Source organism: Prorops nasuta, unplaced genomic scaffold (assembly GCF_024137725.1).
Source record: "Prorops nasuta isolate Cenicafe-Biocafe unplaced genomic scaffold, Cenicafe_Pnas_1.2 PNAS00003, whole genome shotgun sequence".
Taxonomy (NCBI): domain Eukaryota; kingdom Metazoa; phylum Arthropoda; class Insecta; order Hymenoptera; family Bethylidae; genus Prorops; species Prorops nasuta.
Window position 1 is genome coordinate 6,403,307 of NW_027116800.1, and position 19,845 is coordinate 6,423,151.

Genomic DNA, 19,845 nt, shown 5'->3' on the forward strand with positions numbered 1-19,845 from the left:
AACAGCTTGGATTTTTTCTCACCCCCACTCCCTGTCCTCTTTTCTCCAATAATCTCGCGATACTTCCACTATATACAGTAAAATATAGTGAAAAATATCTTTTATGAAGCATAAAATGCAGAAAAATGATTGCAATTTATAGTGAAATATTTGCACAATAATAAACACTTTCTAGACAATTCCAAGATACAATCTATACACATTCTAGCATAAATTTTGCATTTCCCAAGAAAAAGCATTCTACGATTTCAGCAACGTTAAAAATATAGTTAGAAAACCACGTATTGATTCAAAAAAAGAACTTGAATCGTTTCTCCCCCCTCTTCCTGTCCTCTCTACCACCAACTTCAAGATATTTTTTCAATTGAAAAAACTACGCGTTTACCGTAAATTAAAATATAAAGAAAAAATACGTTAACGAATCACAATAGACGTGCAAGAAGCATTGCAACGCGTAGGAAAACATTTGCATAATTCCACTAATTAATGAACAATTTCTAGATAGTCCCAAGATACCATCTATGCGGGACTGTGCGATATTTCATTAAGTGCATGTGTATAGCACAGTTACCGCCTCAAACTAATTTAGCTCGAGTAGCAAATGTTCCGTTTCATGAAATTCCCTAAATTGTACCGAACCAACCTCTTTCCCTTTCTCTCTCTCTCTCTCTCTCTCTTCGATCGGCTCAATTCCAATCGCAGCCTCCAAGCTAAACGTGTATCCAGCGACTTAACAATATTACCCTGCGCCGAAGTTGAAAATCCAACGTCGGATTAATGTTTTAATGGTGATATTTGGCGGACAATAACAGTCCTGCCAGCTTATAAATAGTTTCTAATTGGGCCAAGGTATTAAATGGAATCACGAGAGATTTACATTTCCGCGATATCATCCTGTATTCCATATATATAAATATGGCAGAGTGTATATAAAAAAAGGGGAGATTGAAACGTGTGAGAAAGAGTTAAGAGAGGAATTCGTAACGATTCTCCGGAGGTAGTTGATTGTAGCGGATCGGTTTATTTATCGTAGGAACCTATATTTGATCTATCTCGACTCCTTTTGAGGCTGGTCCGTTGAAATTCGACTGATGGAGTCAATTGAAAGGGTCCAGTCGAGCAGAAATCGGTCAGGGATCGAATTACCAAGCAACCGAGCGTTGTGCCCGAGCAAATACCGTCTCGCGGACACCGGAATGTCGTAACTTGCTCGAAATTTCCATCCAACACCTATGGCAAACTCTGCTCTGCGTTAAACTCCATGCAACTCGGAGGGTTCATAATTTCCAAACTCGAATATCATGACTTTGTGAAAAACGCGTGATCTAGCTGCGACTAGAAATTTCACTGATATTCCTCCTTGATAATTCCAAGCAGTACCAAACAACTTTATATATATATATATATATTGTATATGTAGGAGTAGGTACCCTCTGGCTCTTCGATAATTAATTATGATTAAAATTCTCTACGAGATGATGATATTAATGGTTGGCTCTCTATAACTTGATAAACAACGATCGATATATCTGAAAACGGCCTTTTCCTACAAACTTGGTCAACGATCCCTCGACAATCTAATTATCTCGTTAATTAAGAGTGCTGTGTCCTCGCTTCTTACACTCCACGATAAATAATCATTCGTTTTAGTGGCCGATAAACAACGAAACTCATATTCCACGGTAGAATATTAATTATCTTATTAATACTAAAAGCTTTTTATTGTCAACGCGAGGAGCAAATGCAGGTAATATTTTTTCAGAAAATGTTTCAAAATATTTAAACTAAATTCAGGCTGCTTTGCAATGCTTTCTCAATGCTGTGAAGATACAGCAGAGATAAAAGTGGTGATTCTTGATTGTATTATTAATACAGAAAAGATTAAAACTGAAAGGACTTTTATTGTTAATATTGAGAACGAATGATGTAAGAAATAACAAAAACAAAAAAAATGTCAAAGAATTTAAATCATATAAAATCAATCTGGTTTTGTCATAATTTCTCAAAGAAGTGATTACAACAGAGATAAAACAGTGGTAATTCTTAATTACATTATATAAATACTGAAAGGACTTTCATTATTAACATTGGGAATTTAACGGACGATGCGAACATTTTCAAATGATATTAAAGATTTTTGACAAAACTCAGTTTGCTTTTAGTCCATAATTCTTCTAAAGGAACGAACAAATAAAATTGCCGTTTCTTAATTATATTATTAATATAAAAGAAAATCTTTATCGTTGTAAGGACAGAAGCAAAGGATGTAAAAATTAGGAAAAAATCTCAAGGACTTCCAGACGAAATTCAGCTTGGTTTTGGCATGATTTCTCAAAGGGGTGAATGCAGCGAAGATAAAAGTGCAGGCGTTTCTTCGCTTTGCTCGCTGGTGCAAATTAGAGATGTCTCGTTACTTTTCCTTGCTACCATTTAAATCTTGTCTCCTTCCATTGGCAAATCTATAGTCGCATCTCTCTTTTTGCTCCCGTACACCGTGCACCGTACACAGTGCTCCTTGGATTTTTATTCGTGGCTCGCGAGGCCTGTAACTTTCGTTTGGCGCTTCCTTCGCTCGCTGAGCAAACACACACACTTTTCGTATACTCCAACTTGACTACCAAACTAATTTCATTGCTTGGCAATTGCAACGGGATTCTTCCGCCCACTTTAATCAACGCCTAGCGAAATCTTCGAAACTCTTTTAACCCGATTAAGAAAGATAATTAAATTTTCTTGCTGTTCTAGCAACGGAAGCCATCCGCAAGAATTTTCTAAACGAATCACCCACTAATTACTTATTCTGTTCATTTATTCTTTATACATACAGGGTGTTTCGCGCAAGACGCCTCAGAGCATGGACACAAAATTGACGCGTATCTCTTTAACTGTAAGAGATATTCAATTTTATCATATGACCTTTTTGAAAGCAAATAACAAGAGGCTTCGAAAAGGTCCTATGCAAAAATTGAATATCTCTTATGGTTAAAGAGATACGACTCACTTTGTATCTGCAGTGCTCTGGGACATTTTACGTGAAACACACTATATTTATGTATACAAAGACGAAAAATTGTTATTTCTGAAATTCTATACGTATGAAATTTTCGAGCTGCGCAGGATCTTTTCTACAATTACTGAAAAATTGAAAAAATACTTTGGAAACGATGAGATTGAGAGATGTTAGCAGAAGGCTTGATGGCGAAGCAATATTTTCTCTTCTTAGCCTCTCTCAAGGCATCGGAAGCTCGGTTCTCCAACTTTTTAAATAATGATTTCCTCGGAGCTTTAAAAATATTGAATTTTCCATCGTTTAAGGAGGAGAATAATGCACGGGCAAGTTGGAGATTACTTGTGTACAATAAAATTGAAAACTCGGCGAAGAAAATTGAATAAGACTTGTACATTGTTGTTGCTGTTTTTTTTTCTTCGGACGTTTCGCCAGTGGCAGCAAAAAATTCGTTTTATCGATGGATAAGATGGATTCCAGAGGGTGTCCCAATGGGAGAAACTTGAAGAATCCGATTCGGCGCGGCTGCAGGAGCAAAACTTTTCCTCGTCTCTTGCAATCTCGAGGCAAAGTTTTTCTTACACGTATTTTTTTCTCAGCACAGCTAGGCTATTGGAGCATCGGCTTCTGGAAGAAATACTGGACCACTTGGCCCGGTTTGCAGTACGTACGTACCACTGCAACGCCGCTGCTCCTCGTTTGCCCCGCTTTCTTATAATTAGCGACAGTATAGGCAGCAGACACCAGCAGCCAGCACGAGAGTTTCACTCGAAAAACTAGAATGTTCCATTATCAGTGAGAGAACAAGCTGTAGCATTGTTGCGAAAATTGCTTGGCAGCCAGGCGACCTATACGTCACTTGAGAAACCTTGCAAACTTCCGCGATAAGAACGAACGTGCTGAAAATTCAGTACCATTGAAAATTGCTTGGAAATCAAATTATAACACTGAACAGAAGCAGAGTGATTGGGTAGTGTCGATGTGGCTTGAGAATTATTCTTACAAAATTAGTATTTTATTTTTACTTTGAAATAAGATTTTCATGTTGGGTGGAAAGTTTTTAATCACTGCCTTAGTCTCTTATCATTCGTGTTATCAGTGAACGTTGAAAATTGTCTTATTGACATTTTGTGGAGCAGGGATGTGGGTCAATGTTATCGAAGTCTTGGTTCATAATAGGAATAGGGTATATTTAACATTGATGTGTTACCAACTTACCTAAGCTCGTATACATTCGCACATATGCCTATTGTACTATATATAAATTATACTCTGACGCAGTTCAATTGTTATACAAAAAAAATCACTAAAAAACTTTATTAATAAAAAGATGTTTATTAAAAATATAATCTACCTCAAAATTTGCTAATTTACTGTTCTATTATACGTAATTTACAATGATTCTTTTTTTAATACAGACGAGTACAACTGCGCGAAATGCTTGACGTGTAAAATTATAAAATGAAATTCTCGTTGAACTCGAATCCTTGGTAAGGAAATCTTACATAGAAAAGTCTGACAAGATTTTATAATCAGAAGTTTAGTTTGCCAATGTCGAGAGAAAAGTTTGATAGTTTTGAAAGCAGAGGATAATATTCCGTGTCGATAAAAGAGAGTTGAAGTTTTATTGTCGCGAGGGCGTGTGCCCCATGGGTAATTAAAAGAGTCCGTCGACTTACTCAGACTCATCCTGGTCCTCGTCGTCGTCCTCGGAATCGAAGAAGGCGTCATCGTCCTTCGAATCTACCGAAGCATCCGTTCTCATCCTGCGCTGTTGGATAGCTCGTGATTTAGGAATGATGATATCCCTGAGGGAAAAACGAGAAAAATATATCAATAAATAATATATATATATATATATTTGTATATTTATCATTCTATCTAGTATACACAAACATCGCTACCTACAACTTCTTCCAGCAATAAAATGAAAACCCAACGATTCGTGTGGTTTATAAATATTAAAAATATAACTGGTGGTCTCTTTGATTCTTTTAAAATCTAATAGAAACTCAAAAAGAGTGTATATATTAATATCACAAATTAGTGGTAACCTCTTCGATTTTCATCTAATCTAATAAAAATCGAAAAAAGTGTGTATATTAATATTACAAATCACCAATAGCCCCTTCGATTCTTTTCAAATTTAATAAAAATCGAAAAAGAGGTTATATGTTAATATGACAAATTACTGGTAGCCTCTTCGATTCTCTCAAAATCTAATCAAAACTAAAAAAACGTGAATATATTAATATTACAAATCACTGGTGTGGCCTCTTGGAATCTCATTCTCGATATAATAGAAATCGAGAGAAAGAGTGCATGTTCGAAATGTTGGGAGAGGATTTGAAGAAGGCGAGTCAGTTGGCAAAGGAGCCGTAGCATGTATAGGAGGAGGGAAAGGAAGGAGGAGGGGGGGGGGGGGGGGAGAGGACGGAAGGAAGGAAGGAATGAAGCAGTGTGTGGTGTGTGGGAGTGGAAAGTGGAGTAGCGTGTCCTGGGGGGTTTCCTGAGGGCATCGCTCCACCATTTTCCACGGTTATTGCGGCCGAACTAACAAAATGGACGTTGAAACCTAGCAAAACTCCAATTGGAATTCCTCTGGGTCGGATTAGTTTTTCGCACACATCGCGGTAACATCGATCGATAACGTTCAACCGGCCAAATCGTGTTTGCAAAGCCGAATTATGTTCATACCGAAGTTTCCAGTCTTCCTCGTGCATACAATCGTGGTGCTTCCTCCACTTTCCAAGGATTACAATTTCCTCAACACATATACATATACATATATACATGGTTCACTGTTATATACATACATACCGACAGAATCAACGAATCCAAAAAAAAATAAAAAAAAAATAAAACACATTAAAAGCTTCCTTATCAATACTCCGATCGAGACAAGAAGAAAACGAGAGACTTTATGGTTTCATCGAATATGAAGCTTTCTATAAATACAATGAGATTGTTTTTAGAGAAAAAGGTCTCGTGGTATATTCTGGGTTAACAATTCTGTCAAAATCGGCCAAGTTATCGATCGATCGTCTGCTCCGTTGGAAATAATAAAGTAGGTTAACGTGCTAACGGTATCGGGACATCTATAGTGCTTCCAACATAACTCATCAATAAAATAAGCATTTTTCCACACGTACCTAAACCCATGGCGTTAATGGACTTTCGTGCGGTTACTTCGGCTAGGTTAAAAAAATGTCGGCTGATTCTACGCGAGACTGTTAAACTTTGCTCTCTGTACAAGCGTCATTTCTAATTTTCATAGAATTCTGCACTGTCCTCGATAAATTAGCGCTCGTTACAAAGCGCTCCCGTTTTCTATATATATATATATATATATAGCCAACTCGAATCCTTCTTCTTCTTACAGGTATTCGCATTAATGTTCCTGGAAATTCTCAGACAACTATATATATGTATATAGTTATTCGACTTTGTTCCTTGCTAAAGATTACGCAGAAAACTCTGTCAGTCTGGCAACTCGCGCTAAAACTTTTTGTCCCGTGAACGTAAACCTTTCGGGACTGGTTCTCTTATTAATTCTTGCGATACGGAAACTTTCAGCTTATTATTATTATTATACCAGTATATTCTACTTTACATCCGTTTGACGAATTTTTCCTTCCATTAATGAACCAACCGGCCCTCTATATTGCAGTACTTAATAATTCGATGGTAAAAAGTTGCGCAGATTTTCCATGCGATGGAAATTCTATGCTGAAACTAGATTTATTAATTAACGTACCCGTTTTTATGCAGTTCTTTCTTGGATACGCAAACTGCGGTAAAGGTATCTTCCAGGAGACAGAGTTCCTTCTTTTTGCAGTTCAACGGTCGACAGAGTTCACCTGTAACAAAATTTTCCTGTTGTAATATTACGTGAAATCAGAAAATTCTTCTTTTAATAGAATCTAATTTTTTATATATTAATTTTTAGTCTTTTGTGTTAATCACGTATGACCTAAAAAAGCGGTTCGTTTATGACAGAAATTTTATAATATAAAATCAGAAAACTCTTCTTTTAATATAGGATCTAATTTTTTATATATTAATTTTTAGTCTTTTGCGTTGATCACACGTGTGATCTAAGGAATTCTCGCTTATGACGAAACTTCTATATAATATTTTATATAAGATCAGTAAATTCTTCTTTGAATTAAATTGGAACATTCATATTTTACGGTCTTTGTGTTAATCACATGTTTCAGGGGGTAATTCGCGGTAAACAAGCTTCAAAGTGCGTACATTGAATATAATTACACGAGACGATATTAAGAAAAAGAAGAATCGTTTGATGTTCAGGGTGAAAATTCCTTTTCCAATAATAGTTATAACTGCCAGAATTTGAACTATTCGACCAGAAGATTGCTTCGGCGATTTCAAAGCGTTACACTCGATTATAATCGATCCCAGTTTTTCCTTTCCACACACATTTCTATATTCACACGGCTGAGAGCCACGACGAAAGCTCCAATAATCGAAAAATCCACTAGAAAATCAAATTTCTCTTAAGGTACTCGAATAAAAACAGGAGATTATCGCTGTGGAGTAAAGAGTTTTCTTCAGTATAAATTAACATGGAAATAAAATAAATAAAAATATTGTTAAGATCGTACTAAAAAATCTAAATGAATTAGAAGAGCATAAAGCTGCAGTGTTGCATCGCTCTGACCAATTTCGAGGAGGAATAATTTTCGCGTTGCTTTGATGACGTTTGGTACTACTGGAGAATCTCGAGTAATTAGGTAATTGCACGGGCGTGATTTCTTATCGGATTTACGGCTCGGTTTGGATGATAATTTCTATCATGGCCAAGTAGGCAATAAAGGAAAGACTGCTCGTAAACCAATGGTACTTCGTCTTTAAATAGCTTTTCTATTCCTTTCCTGAATCCCCCCTCCCCCCTTAGCCTTCTATATATGCAATTGCAGAGAACCTCGTCCGTATATATATATATATATATATATGAGCCATCGTTTCCGATTAATCCCAGCACAGAGAAACCGACCGGCAGACTTTGCCTCGAAAGCTTCAAATATCTCAGCTTCGAATCCTCGTTTCGTCGAAAGGAAATAGTCGCTTGATATAATCACAGGTAGCAGTCCGAAAACAATGAATGCTCATTCCGAACGATCAATCGATCGTCTCCGAGCGATCTCGACGAAATCGCTCTCGAGAGATTTTCCGAAGAGTCGAAATCTCCAATGATTTCTACGCGTCATCATCCAACTATTTCGAATTTCGTGGGTGCACCAAGGGGTATCCGCTTGTTAGCACGAATCAATTGCAAGTGAATCTTGCACACTGGCGGTATTTAATCGTGCTGGCGTCTTACCTATGGGGTATTTAGTCTACGAGTTACGGAGTAATTTCTTGCAAGATTTCAAGTAGCGACGGATTATTTCCAGTTATTACGCTCGCAGAATGGATCGCGTGGTATTAATCACGTCTAGGAAATTGGAGTTGAACTTTATACGCGCAGGAAAGCTTAGCCAGCTGATGTATAGTATGTGTGTTGATTTTCGTGGAATATATACTGAGGTGTGTGTAAGTGTTAGAGAGGGATAATACGTGTAAAAGTGAGTTTTCGAACCAACTTGCGCTTTACATTTTGAATAGATTCTTTTTTCTTCGACTCCAATTAACTGTCTTTAACGAGGTTTTATTATATTTCAATCACAAACTCTGTATTTACAGAGAATTAAAAACTAAATAATAGGGTTTTAGTATTAATTAATATGCCTTTAATTGTTTGGAGTTTTTTTCGAGATTCTAACAATATATTTATTATTGCAATTAATCTATTTGTAAAGATACTCCTTAGTTGAGACTCTTATACATACATTTTTTATAAATTTTTAATTAACTTCTTAATTGACATTTTTCTTCATTTCTCACATATTAATTTCTATGCATAATAATTTTCTCCCACGCACTGTGCAATCTTTCGATATAATTTTAAGACGAGTCGTAGATTTGTCAGGGTTTAGAATAAAATAATAATCGGTATGAGTATGAATAAACAAACGGTGGTTTGTGTGTGATTCATTTACACGAAAGCGGATCATTATTCAGTTTGTGGAAGATTCATCAGGTTGCTCTACGGAAAATGGAGGTGCAAAATGTAGCGTCGCGTGGGTCAATATGTGCTCGGAAATCACACTTGATCTCCCATGCATGAATTTCAAGGATTCAAATTCATCGGCGAATTATCTCCCTTTGCCACAGATTGTCAATAACTTGGTTTCTCAGAGTGAGCTCACAATAAATTCTTTTCCATTTCTACTCATTTCTCTGCACACATAGATTACTCTCTAATATCTGCGTATAAATCTGCTTGGGTTGCTAGCTGAAGAATTTGTAGATTAAACTTTTACTCCAATAACACTCGCTTTATTGATTTCATTACGCTTCTCTTAATTAGGAATTTTTTAAATTCTAGTACGTATTTCGTATATTTTTTTTTTATAGAAAAATTGTTTTAATATTATTTGCTTATTTAGGTAAATGAATTATTCAATAATATCATTTTATACTAAAATATTATTTTTGCTGGTATATCTATGTACTTGCCGTCCTTTTTACAGGCGAAGCTTGTTTTTAGTGAGATTAAAGTTTTACTGCAATAATACACCCCATATAATAATAATGCTACAGTGCTTCGCATCATCTCTTTTTCAATGATTTATTTAGCATACTCCATGAATTAAATTTTTCCAATACAGATATTTTCTTTATTGATTATATTTAAAATCGCTTTTAACAATAGGGTTACAAGGGACTATCAATTAATTTGACATATTATAATTAGTAAAGTATACTACCGACTGATAATAAAATAGAAAAAAAAAGTTATACACATTACAATTTCCAAAATGTAGATATTTAAATTTCTAAAAACATCCACCAAGCATCCAACGATCTGTTTGGTTCCCAATTGGAGAAATTCCAAACATTTTGCGTGTATGCGTGTGTATGTGGGCGAATAGTTGAGAAGAGCTGACTGATAGATTTTGCGAGTCTTGGAAATGTCGGAAGAAGTTGAAGAGCGTATACACATAGAAGATTGGGCGTGCCGATCCAATCCACTCGCAACGAAACGTTGCGCGCGTCCCGCCGGATGCCATTATCCTTCACCAGGACATCTTTCTTCCGAAAACAAATGCGAGTTTCTGCGACTTGTACGATCCACCTCTTTCTTTCCTCCCGAAGAAACGCACCCTCTCTTTTTATCCATTTAGAATATCAGCTCCTCTATCTCTTCCTATTTTATTTCTACCCCCAAACAACCCTATGGAACAATATACAGTCTTATCGATACTGCACCCCTAATTTGCAAAAGCTAAACATCTGTCTATAAACGCATTTATTATACCTACTCGACTGGAGATGAATCTTATTGCAATTATTTAGGGATTTTGTCGAATGTATAAAATAATCCTGTGACTGCACGAAGGAGGGAATATATCTCAGAAATGAATATTATATATTTTTTTCCATTTATTATTCATTCGTATATTCTCGAGAAGGTACAATTTTTGAATAGTGAATCTTGCAAGCTATACGAGTATGCGATTGAGCCAGTTGAATCGATATCAGAAGGGCAACTGAATAGCTATAATCACTACGGAAATGGAGGAGCCTATTACGAGCAAGTAAGCTGAATGGACATGGATTGAATGATTCGGCTGATTTGCGGAACAAGTGATAGCTACTCTCCCACTCACCCCCAATATATGGATATACAATCTATAGCATATACCCAAGTGCACATATGGACATTATTGCACATACTATAGATTTTGTATAGTATATAAAAGAAATGACAACTCATTTGTAAAATTGTACCATAGAATATACTTGAAAAACAACAGTTTGGTCATAACGATGCTTCGACAGGGAAAAATTATTCAGCGAATTAACGATTTTATACGTTACAATTATAAACAAGATATATCGATACAGTAAATGTTTCATTAAATCGATAAAATTTAATGAAACATTAGAAAGAAAAATTATTCAAGGCTCGAAGGATGGTCTAAGATTTTGGTTATATTTAGGAAGGAGGGGGGAGGAGGATATCGATAGGAAACTCTTAGACTGAAGAAGCGAAACTTGGATAAAAGTAGTTTTTGGTTTGATTCGCGAATGGCATTTGCGTTTAAGTATAGGTCGTTAGGGGACTGAAGGTGGAAGTTTAGGGGTGTCGTCGGTGTGTGAAAGGATGCAAGTTCAGCTGGATCAGGTCGTTAGACGGGAGGAACTCTGGAGGAAATTCGCCGTTTTGCGCCTGCGTCCCTGCACCACCAGCCTGGCCAAAATGTGTTGCTTTACGATCACTTGGCCCGTGAGTGCACTTCCATGCCTTTCCAGCCAACGTCATCGTACAACAACCCCCTCCCCCCCCCCCCCCCCCCACTTCCACCTCTTCACGAACACAACGATGAATAAAAATGAAGCAACCCCGGGCATTGTCCAATTTATAAAACTGCCAAGCTTTTTGGCAAATATTTACACGCGCCAAACAAGCAAAACAAAATTATTCTTAAACTCATTTTAGCCAAAACGAGATTTCGCACGGTTGCTCGGAATAAAATCCACGTAATTTCAGCACGATCCCATTTTGTACTTTGATGGAGTTTTTCATGTTTTATGTTGAATTTAACTGGATGATTTGGAGAAGAAAATGGTTCGTTGAAATATATGGCGAGAAAATCATAAATTCGCCGTTAGGAGCGATAATGTGTAAAAGTCAGGTGGGAAAATTGTTCGATAAAGTATAAAACGAGTGGCCGGGGATGTCGTTTCCTCGGGCCGTTTTACATGGGGATTTCCCCCTTCCTTCCTACCAGCGTAATCTTTATACTTTTTGGAAGAGGAGCTATATATATATGGGGAACGCGGGCCGCATTTTCGCGCCACAGCCACAGTTTCGTTCTATATCGAGACTGCGTTTGCTTTCTTTCTTTCTTCCTTTCGCACGCTCAAGTGAACCGTTGTCACGTTCGGTGATGAAAGTTCTGGGAACAATGAGACTCTCTCGGTGTCATTCCCCTTCCTCTCTCATCCCGCGAGACTATCTTCATTTACCGCCTGCATCGACGTCTCGTATCAACCATCGCTCCTCCAGAAATCCTCTTTCACCTCTCACGCAATATATCCTATAGCATTCCCAAAACCGATATTCGTCTTGCTTTGCTACGTCAATTCTTCCGAAAATTCGCCAAAAATCCGCACAACTTGCAATTCTCTCTCTCTCTCTCTCTCTCTCTCTTTAGGGTATAGAGTGTGTATATATAAACACAGTTTCTTATTTCACACTTTGAATAGGACGAAGATTTATGTCTTTGGAATTACGCTAAAAATCGGACAAATTCTATTCATTGAAAATGCAAAAAGAAAAACAATGTAGATTCTTGCGAAAATTAGCGAAAATCTACATACCAAGAGTACAATTTTTACTCTTCGTTTTATAGGGTGTGTATACACTCTATTACTTTACACACTTTAAATAAGGCTAAAATGTATCTTTTCTGCATTGCACTAAAAATTTGTTTTTCGTTAGCAAAAAAGCATCAGGGTTTTCCCTTAAAAATATATCTGTTAAAAATACGAGAAAGAGTGTGTAAATAAAAACTTAATAGAAGCGAAAAGCTGAAAATTTGTTATGTTTTGCATGGGGCCTAAAGTATTTTTGCCACGTGAACTTAATCTACTTTCTTAACTTTTTATTTCAAGCTTTACACTTTGTTTATTAAATATTTTACGATACAAGTTTTTGAGCAACTTACTATTTGGGTCGTGTATCCATCTCTTCTTGTCGCCAACTTTCATGATACGAGTGTCATCCTGGAACATAAATTACATCGGCGTTAGAAACTTCAGGCCTGACAGGATTCGCTATAAATAACATGGTCCGGTGTATTAGAATAAAATTCAAAAAAAAATGGGATATCGGATGAAATAATACAAGATCGTTTAAATAATATTCATCGTTTGATATTTATTCGATGAAATAACACGTGAATTCCGATAACAAATAATAATAATCTCATAATACATCACTAGGCCAAATTTAATTTGATTTTCACTTTTAAACGAGGAAAAGACGATGATAACGATAGCTGAGAATAATACAGGGAATGACAAACGATCTGGTGTCACGTAAATAAAATTCAAGGTCATTCTGGTGAGAATCACTGCAGGAGTTTGGGCCGAGGTCGATTTGATTGAGAGAGGAATGAATAGGAAGCCAGCCCTTGCGTGATAGTTCACGTGCCAATTTTCAAGATTTCATTTAAAGGATAGTGCCTATATACACATTGATATGCCTACTCGGGAAACGTTTTTTGCCTGCAGGTCTGTTACACGAGAAACACGTCGAACAATTTGCATGATACGTGCTAATAATTTGCAATGTACTCCGATGAATTGTAATGCAAATGAAAAATTTTAAAGTACTATTTTAATGCAACTAAGAATTTTTAATGACCAAAAAAAAAAAATAATTAGCTGTTTGTTTTAATAAATTGCTGGTGTCATTCGCTAAAAAAGAAGTTGACCAACAGCTGATTAACGTTGATTGCACGGATGTGAAATAAATGGTTTAGTGGTAAGAGTGCAGGCACTGCAGAGCGAAGGAAGAAAAAGGCTTCGACAAGGCAGGGGGCCAAAAGAGGATTATAAGAAATTGCCTGTTTCTAATCGTCGTCAAACGGCTTGGGGTGGAAATTTCGAGGAGGGACGAGCTGTGGAAGCAAGGCCGTGTAACTACTTGTATAGTTCGACGAAAGGTAATTACAGACTCCTCTGCAGCAAAAGCGAATTTGAAAGTCTAAACGAACAAGTCGAGCATTCTCGAGTCTTCTTCGCTCAGAAACTGTCCAAAGCTTCTTCTTCTTCAAAAACTTCATTTCCCCTGACTAAAATGCACGGCTCAATGCGGATAATCACCTAGAACTTATTTGTGATATTCAAATAACTTTGTTAAACTTGGAATCAATTTCATCATTGCGGAATATTGCAAGAGGATTTTTCAGATATATTTATAAAAAAATAAATGTATTTTTTAAAAACGAGCAGGATTGTTGAATATTATTATAGAAAATTGTAATAATTTCTTCTTTGATTTACATAATAATGATGCAGAAATTTTGAAACATATATATTTGGAAATTTCTAATTGTTTATATGGTTTGTAAAAATTGATTTACTATATGCAGTTGTATATGCAGTTGGAATTGTTTGCAGCAGAAAATTTGTTAGTTGGCGTCATTTTGGCTATGGTTCTGATGGATGAGATTCGATGCGAAGTGTTTTCGGAGGTTGTGTGGGTTGCTGGGTTAGGGAATAAACCAAATAAAAAATGCAACCGGCCAGCCCCATTGGATGCCAGTGGAAAAACATTGGCGCAACACCAGAGAACATTTGTCAGAGAGCTGTAGAGTAGCGCAGCTCTGTGTACATCGCACGACGAAAGCGACCAGCCAATTTATATCGCGCTGTAATAGTTTTGTCTAAGAAAATGTTGCATGTACATAAAAGATACATCACTTTAGATGGAAAGTAAAATATTATTCAAATAAATATAACATAAATCCTATATTTTTTCTTTAATCATAATTAAAAAATACTGCAGAGTAAATCCTGCAGTGGAGCTTTGGAGTGAAATATGCAAAGAAAATTCAATATAAAGTTGTGGAAAATCGTTTTTCTCTTGATTCACCGAAATACTGTTAATAAAATTCTAAATTGTGAATTTTAATTCATCATTTTATCTATTTTTATTTATACTTTAGACTTTAGGAAATAATTGTGTAAAGCTCAAATAGAAATCAAGAGAATTTCTTTTTGACGTATCGTGTGCATGGGAGGAAAATGGAGAGAATAAAAATGTGTCTATATGTCATTTTTGATTATAATTTTTAGGATTTTGCAGTAAATCTGGACACAGACGAGAGGAATAGCGAAGGGGAGTTCGAATTCACACGGCGTGGCGTGGCGTGGCGTGGCGTGGCATGGAATGGCATAGCTCCGTCCGTGATACATCGCTGCATGTGTACATATGTACACCAACAGTGGCCGCCCTTCGCATCAACTCGTGATGTGTGTATACATACGTGTGTGCATTTGCGAATCTTCCAACCATAACTGCGCTTGCACCGTTACGCTAAACAATTTACTGCAATTTTAATCTTGAAAAAAAGAAGCAGCTATTAGAAGAAAAGTTTTGAAAACCAGAACATCGACGAATATAGCAACGACTTTACCAACTTTTCTAATGAACAAACTTCGTATATTATGGTAAATTTATAAGTACAAAATTGTTAAATTTAGCAAATGTGCAAATTTCAATCACTGAACATGCAGAACGAAGCAAACTAAAGGTTTTATTTCTCACCAGTTGCCTAATTACATGATGATTATTAAATCTCTCGTCAACGGAACTAGCAAATTGTGATTACATTTTCTAGTTAGAAGTCGTTTGCAGATAGTAAATCCCGCCTCGGCGTAAGTAAATTATTGGGATTATTCGCGTTTTAACGTTGCCTCTCATCAGTCTTACCTCGCTCGGAAAATTTCTTAATTATTGATCTCTCATAATGGATCTGAATCGTGTAACTTGGAAAATAAATTTCGCAGGATTATAAAAGTTGGTTGTCTCGCCTCTTCCGGATAACACGAACGATAAATTAACGTTACAATGTATATATAAATGAATTTATAAAAGAACTTGGTCGGTCTGCATAATTTGTCGAGACAATCCTAAGTGCTTTATGCAACAAAGAATCTAGGATGTGAAATGAAAGTAGAGAAATCAGAGAATGCATATATAGACACGTCACAATATATATATATATATAGATGGATTTATTAAAGAACCTGGTCGGTCGGTAAAATTTGTCGAGACATACCTGAGTCTTTTGTACAGCAAAGAATTTAGAACATGAAATGAAAGTAGAAAAATCAAGGACTATAGAAACAGGAGTGAATGGTGCAAAATTGCGATAAGGAAATAATGACTAAATGGTAGAAAATTGTGTGGAAAAGAGTCTTTTTTGTCGTAGGATCAATCGACATAAAAGTTGGTTGCTTCCTCTTCGGAATAGAATGGATGATAAATAAACGCTTTAATATAAAAAGAATTTATGAAAGAGACTCTGACCGGTCTGCATAATTTGTCGAGATAATCTTAAGTGCTTTTTGCAACAAAGAGTTTAAGGTCTGAGATGAAAGTAGAAAAATCAGAAACTACATAGACATATCATAATACATATATATATATATATGTATAGATGAATTTATGAAACAATCCGGTCAATCTGCGTGATTGTTCTAGAGAAACCTAGAAGTATTTTATACAGCAAAGAGCTTTTAAGACGTGAAATGAAAGTAGAAAAATCGGGGACTAAACAGACAACGGTGAATTGTGCGACAAAGAAATGATGGATGAAGGAAGAAAAAATATTGAAGAGAGTCTTTTTTTCGCAGGAACAATCGGCTTAACTGTGTCGGACGGGAATGAAATTCGCAGTGCTGGCAAGCTCGTTGGATTTGAGCAATTAGCGAGTGTGCGTTGACGCGTGTCAAACAGTTTTACACGGAGGTTGCACGCATCGTGAAGCCGAGCACGCTTCTCGGGCCCCTCGCTTCGCACTTTCGTCATCTCGACAGAGCTCTGGATTCCGTATGTACGTGCAACCCGTACAACTGCAGCACTAATTGTTCCTTCCGATCACTTCAATTACTCTCGTCCCATTTCTATTTTCTCCTCGAGCCCGTCACAACCCCCAACCTTTTTTTCCCCCAAGCCAGATTACGCCGAAAGCAAATCGATCCAATCATGCACCGACTACAAATTTTCTAAATTGATTTTTTTCGAGGTGTCCTTATAAAAAAAAAATGTGGAAATTGTATAGCGAATAAAAAAAGCTCGTTAAACATAATCAGTTAATTTTTGTATTATTATTATATATACACCTTTATCTATCGTATACATAATCTAGTAATAAAGATTTATATGATGAGAGTTTACTGTATTATTGAGAGAATTTTTATTTTCCTATAAAATAAAGCTTGTAGTATTAAAGTAAATAATAATAAAAAATGAGAAAATACAACCAGTTAATTTGTTGTCTGTACTTTTACCTATTATGCACACAGCGATGAAGTTTTATATTATATGAAAGTTTACTGTATACCTCTGCGAAATCATAATTCCCGTAAAATAGAGCCAGTTCTATCTCTAATGGACTTTAATTAGATATAATTCCAGTAATTTGTTTAAGCGAACATGCTTATTACACTGAATTCGATCGTTAAGGTGAATTCTACGATCCACTCGAGTTTATTTAATCCCTCGGTGTAATTATTTTTTTATTAACGAAAAGGGAAACTCAATTCAGTTATCGCACAGACGTATTATGACAATTGATTCATTCGTCGTGTGGGTTTTTAAACTTTTATCCGCAAGCTGCCATTGAAATGTTGTACGAGTAGGAATTTTGTGTGAGCAACCGTTAAATAGATTGTAACATTTTTTTGTTTGCAAGTTCACACTGGTAAACATTACTACAGAGCGAGTAAAACCAGGTCATTTACAAGGTAGGAATATCGATGTTACACGTATAAGCGCGAATATCAGCGAGAATTCGCGGATAATTTTACTCTTGCCATTCGATCCGTAGTTAGAACAATGTCCAGAAACGCCAGATACTGTATCGCGATGTAAGCTACCGGATGAAACTCCAATAGCCAGAATGCAGGTAATGTTACATATGATTATAATATTCGTAAAAATAACAATTTTTCTATTTTAGTATATATAATGAAAGTATTATTATATTATTTTAATTAACAATTAGGCTGTGATAGATATCATTGATAGATTAACAGTGATTATCACAGAATCTAAGAATTAAAGAAATTTAATCAACGAATTTAGGCTAATTCACGTTTATCCCTGTATCTTTGTGTATATGGACACGAATGTGCCCGATGGAAATATTCTATAATAGATTCACGCGGAGCCTTTCCCTAAATTGTTAATTTACACCCTTCTCGAAACAGCTTACCCACATATCGAATTTTGCATTTTCATGAAAATTAGTGGCTTCAAGCAATAGTCCAAACTATTGATAATAATAATTACACAAGTTTCATTCATGTTCCTTGTGACTAAGCAAACTTTCAATAACTGACTATTACTTTTAACAATGGTTCAATGCTACGTTATCGACATTCTCATTCAACGATCACCTAATTAGTAAACAGAGCGTAACCGCAATATGTCGTATCAATACCAATAACTCAATGTTCCGTCTGTTTTAAAAATGACCTTTCTCGACTCTATCCATTTTAATTAAACAAATGTATTTCCCTTTCGCCAATAATACTGAGCTTTTGAAATTTCGAAAATAGTAATTGACCGATGTGTACAGGAGCGAAAACTGATTGCGATATAAAGTAACAATCGAGATTAATAGTTTTAAAAGCTTTGTCGATTATTGTGTAAATTTTGTGAAATAATTTCTTGTATTTAAAACTTGTTTATTTTGAATAACTCCATTAATTCAAAATTGCACAGAAAATCGAAGAAAAGGATTATTGTGTAACACTCAAATTGAATTCACATTTGATTGATGTAAATTGTGATTAACGTTAGACAAAAATAAATTAAAATTTATCTTTGTAACAGACGAAGCCAGTAGCATTAATGTGCAGAGCAAAATCAATGGTGATAAATTCATAGTTCTCTCATAGAGGAGATCCACTATAGTGCAAATGTTTGGCCCTAGGTCAATATATGGGCTAATTTCGAACTTTGATTCAGCAATATTGTTGCTTACAGCAGGGAATGCATTGAACGTGCTTACGCACACACACACACACACACAAGGGACGTATAAACATTCCACGTAGAACTTAAATATGGGGATGAGACAAAACGAGTTAGACACGTAAAACGTAATCTTTAATCCGGTTAAAACGTAGAGAAGAGTACAAGGGAAAGTAAGGAGGAATAAATAGCTGGATTGAACATTCTTGTGTCAGTGTACATAGAGCACACACGTAAATATACCTGGAGACCCTGCACGATGCAACAGTGAATGCATAATAGGCAAATTGGTTGGAGAAACAAACAACTACTAGCAGCAACCGACCCCATTTCTATCATCAATCAATCCAACTAGATTTGCTTGTAACTTATGGTATAATCTATATACAGGGTGGGGCACTTAAGCCGTCCCAGAGCATAGGTACAAAAATACGTCTATATCTTTATAAATAATATAAGTGATATTCAATTATATTTCGTTTTCGCATATGACCTTTTCGAAAGCAAATAACAAGAGACTTCGAAAAGGTCATATGCAAAAATGGAGTATCTTTTATAGTTAAAGAAATACGAGTATTTTTGCATCAATTTTCTGGAGTGTCTCAAGTGCATCACACTGTACAGTTTCGAAAATGCAAAGAAGATAGAAAAATGTTATAACGAACCTCCATGCTTTTTCTTATGTAGTGGTAGAAGCCACACTGAAAGTAATGTATGCAATTTTATACATTGCATTGTTAGCATACGAATATTTCATAAAACTGTAGCTGATTCATTGTTCATTCAAATGAAAATAACTTTTTGCATAATGCTGTGATTGATCGCAATCAGAAATCTGCAGCGAGACGAGTTAATATTTTATTGCAAAGCGTTGAAAGGTCAGCAGACTGATGTTTTTTTCGGTAAGCCATTGGACGTATGATTTGATTGGTTCTCGATATTGATGGAAAATTGCCAAAGTTTAATCGTATCTCAGATAAATATCCAT

At 35.9% G+C, this 19,845-nt stretch overlaps 1 protein-coding gene across 2 annotated transcripts in view; it reads right to left on the reverse strand.

Moving 5' to 3' along the window:
• Cow (Proteoglycan Cow) overlaps nucleotides 1-19,845 on the reverse strand; it is a 94,404-nt gene that overhangs the window by 23,579 nt on the left and 50,980 nt on the right. For both annotated transcript variants that reach the window (XM_066747504.1, XM_066747505.1), the window contains exons 2-4: nucleotides 12,811-12,868; nucleotides 6,765-6,867; nucleotides 4,687-4,815 (exon numbers count right to left, since the gene is read on the reverse strand). In XM_066747504.1, coding sequence (XP_066603601.1) covers nucleotides 4,687-4,815; nucleotides 6,765-6,867; nucleotides 12,811-12,868 — 290 coding nt within the window. The remainder of the gene's footprint in view (nucleotides 1-4,686; nucleotides 4,816-6,764; nucleotides 6,868-12,810; nucleotides 12,869-19,845) is intronic.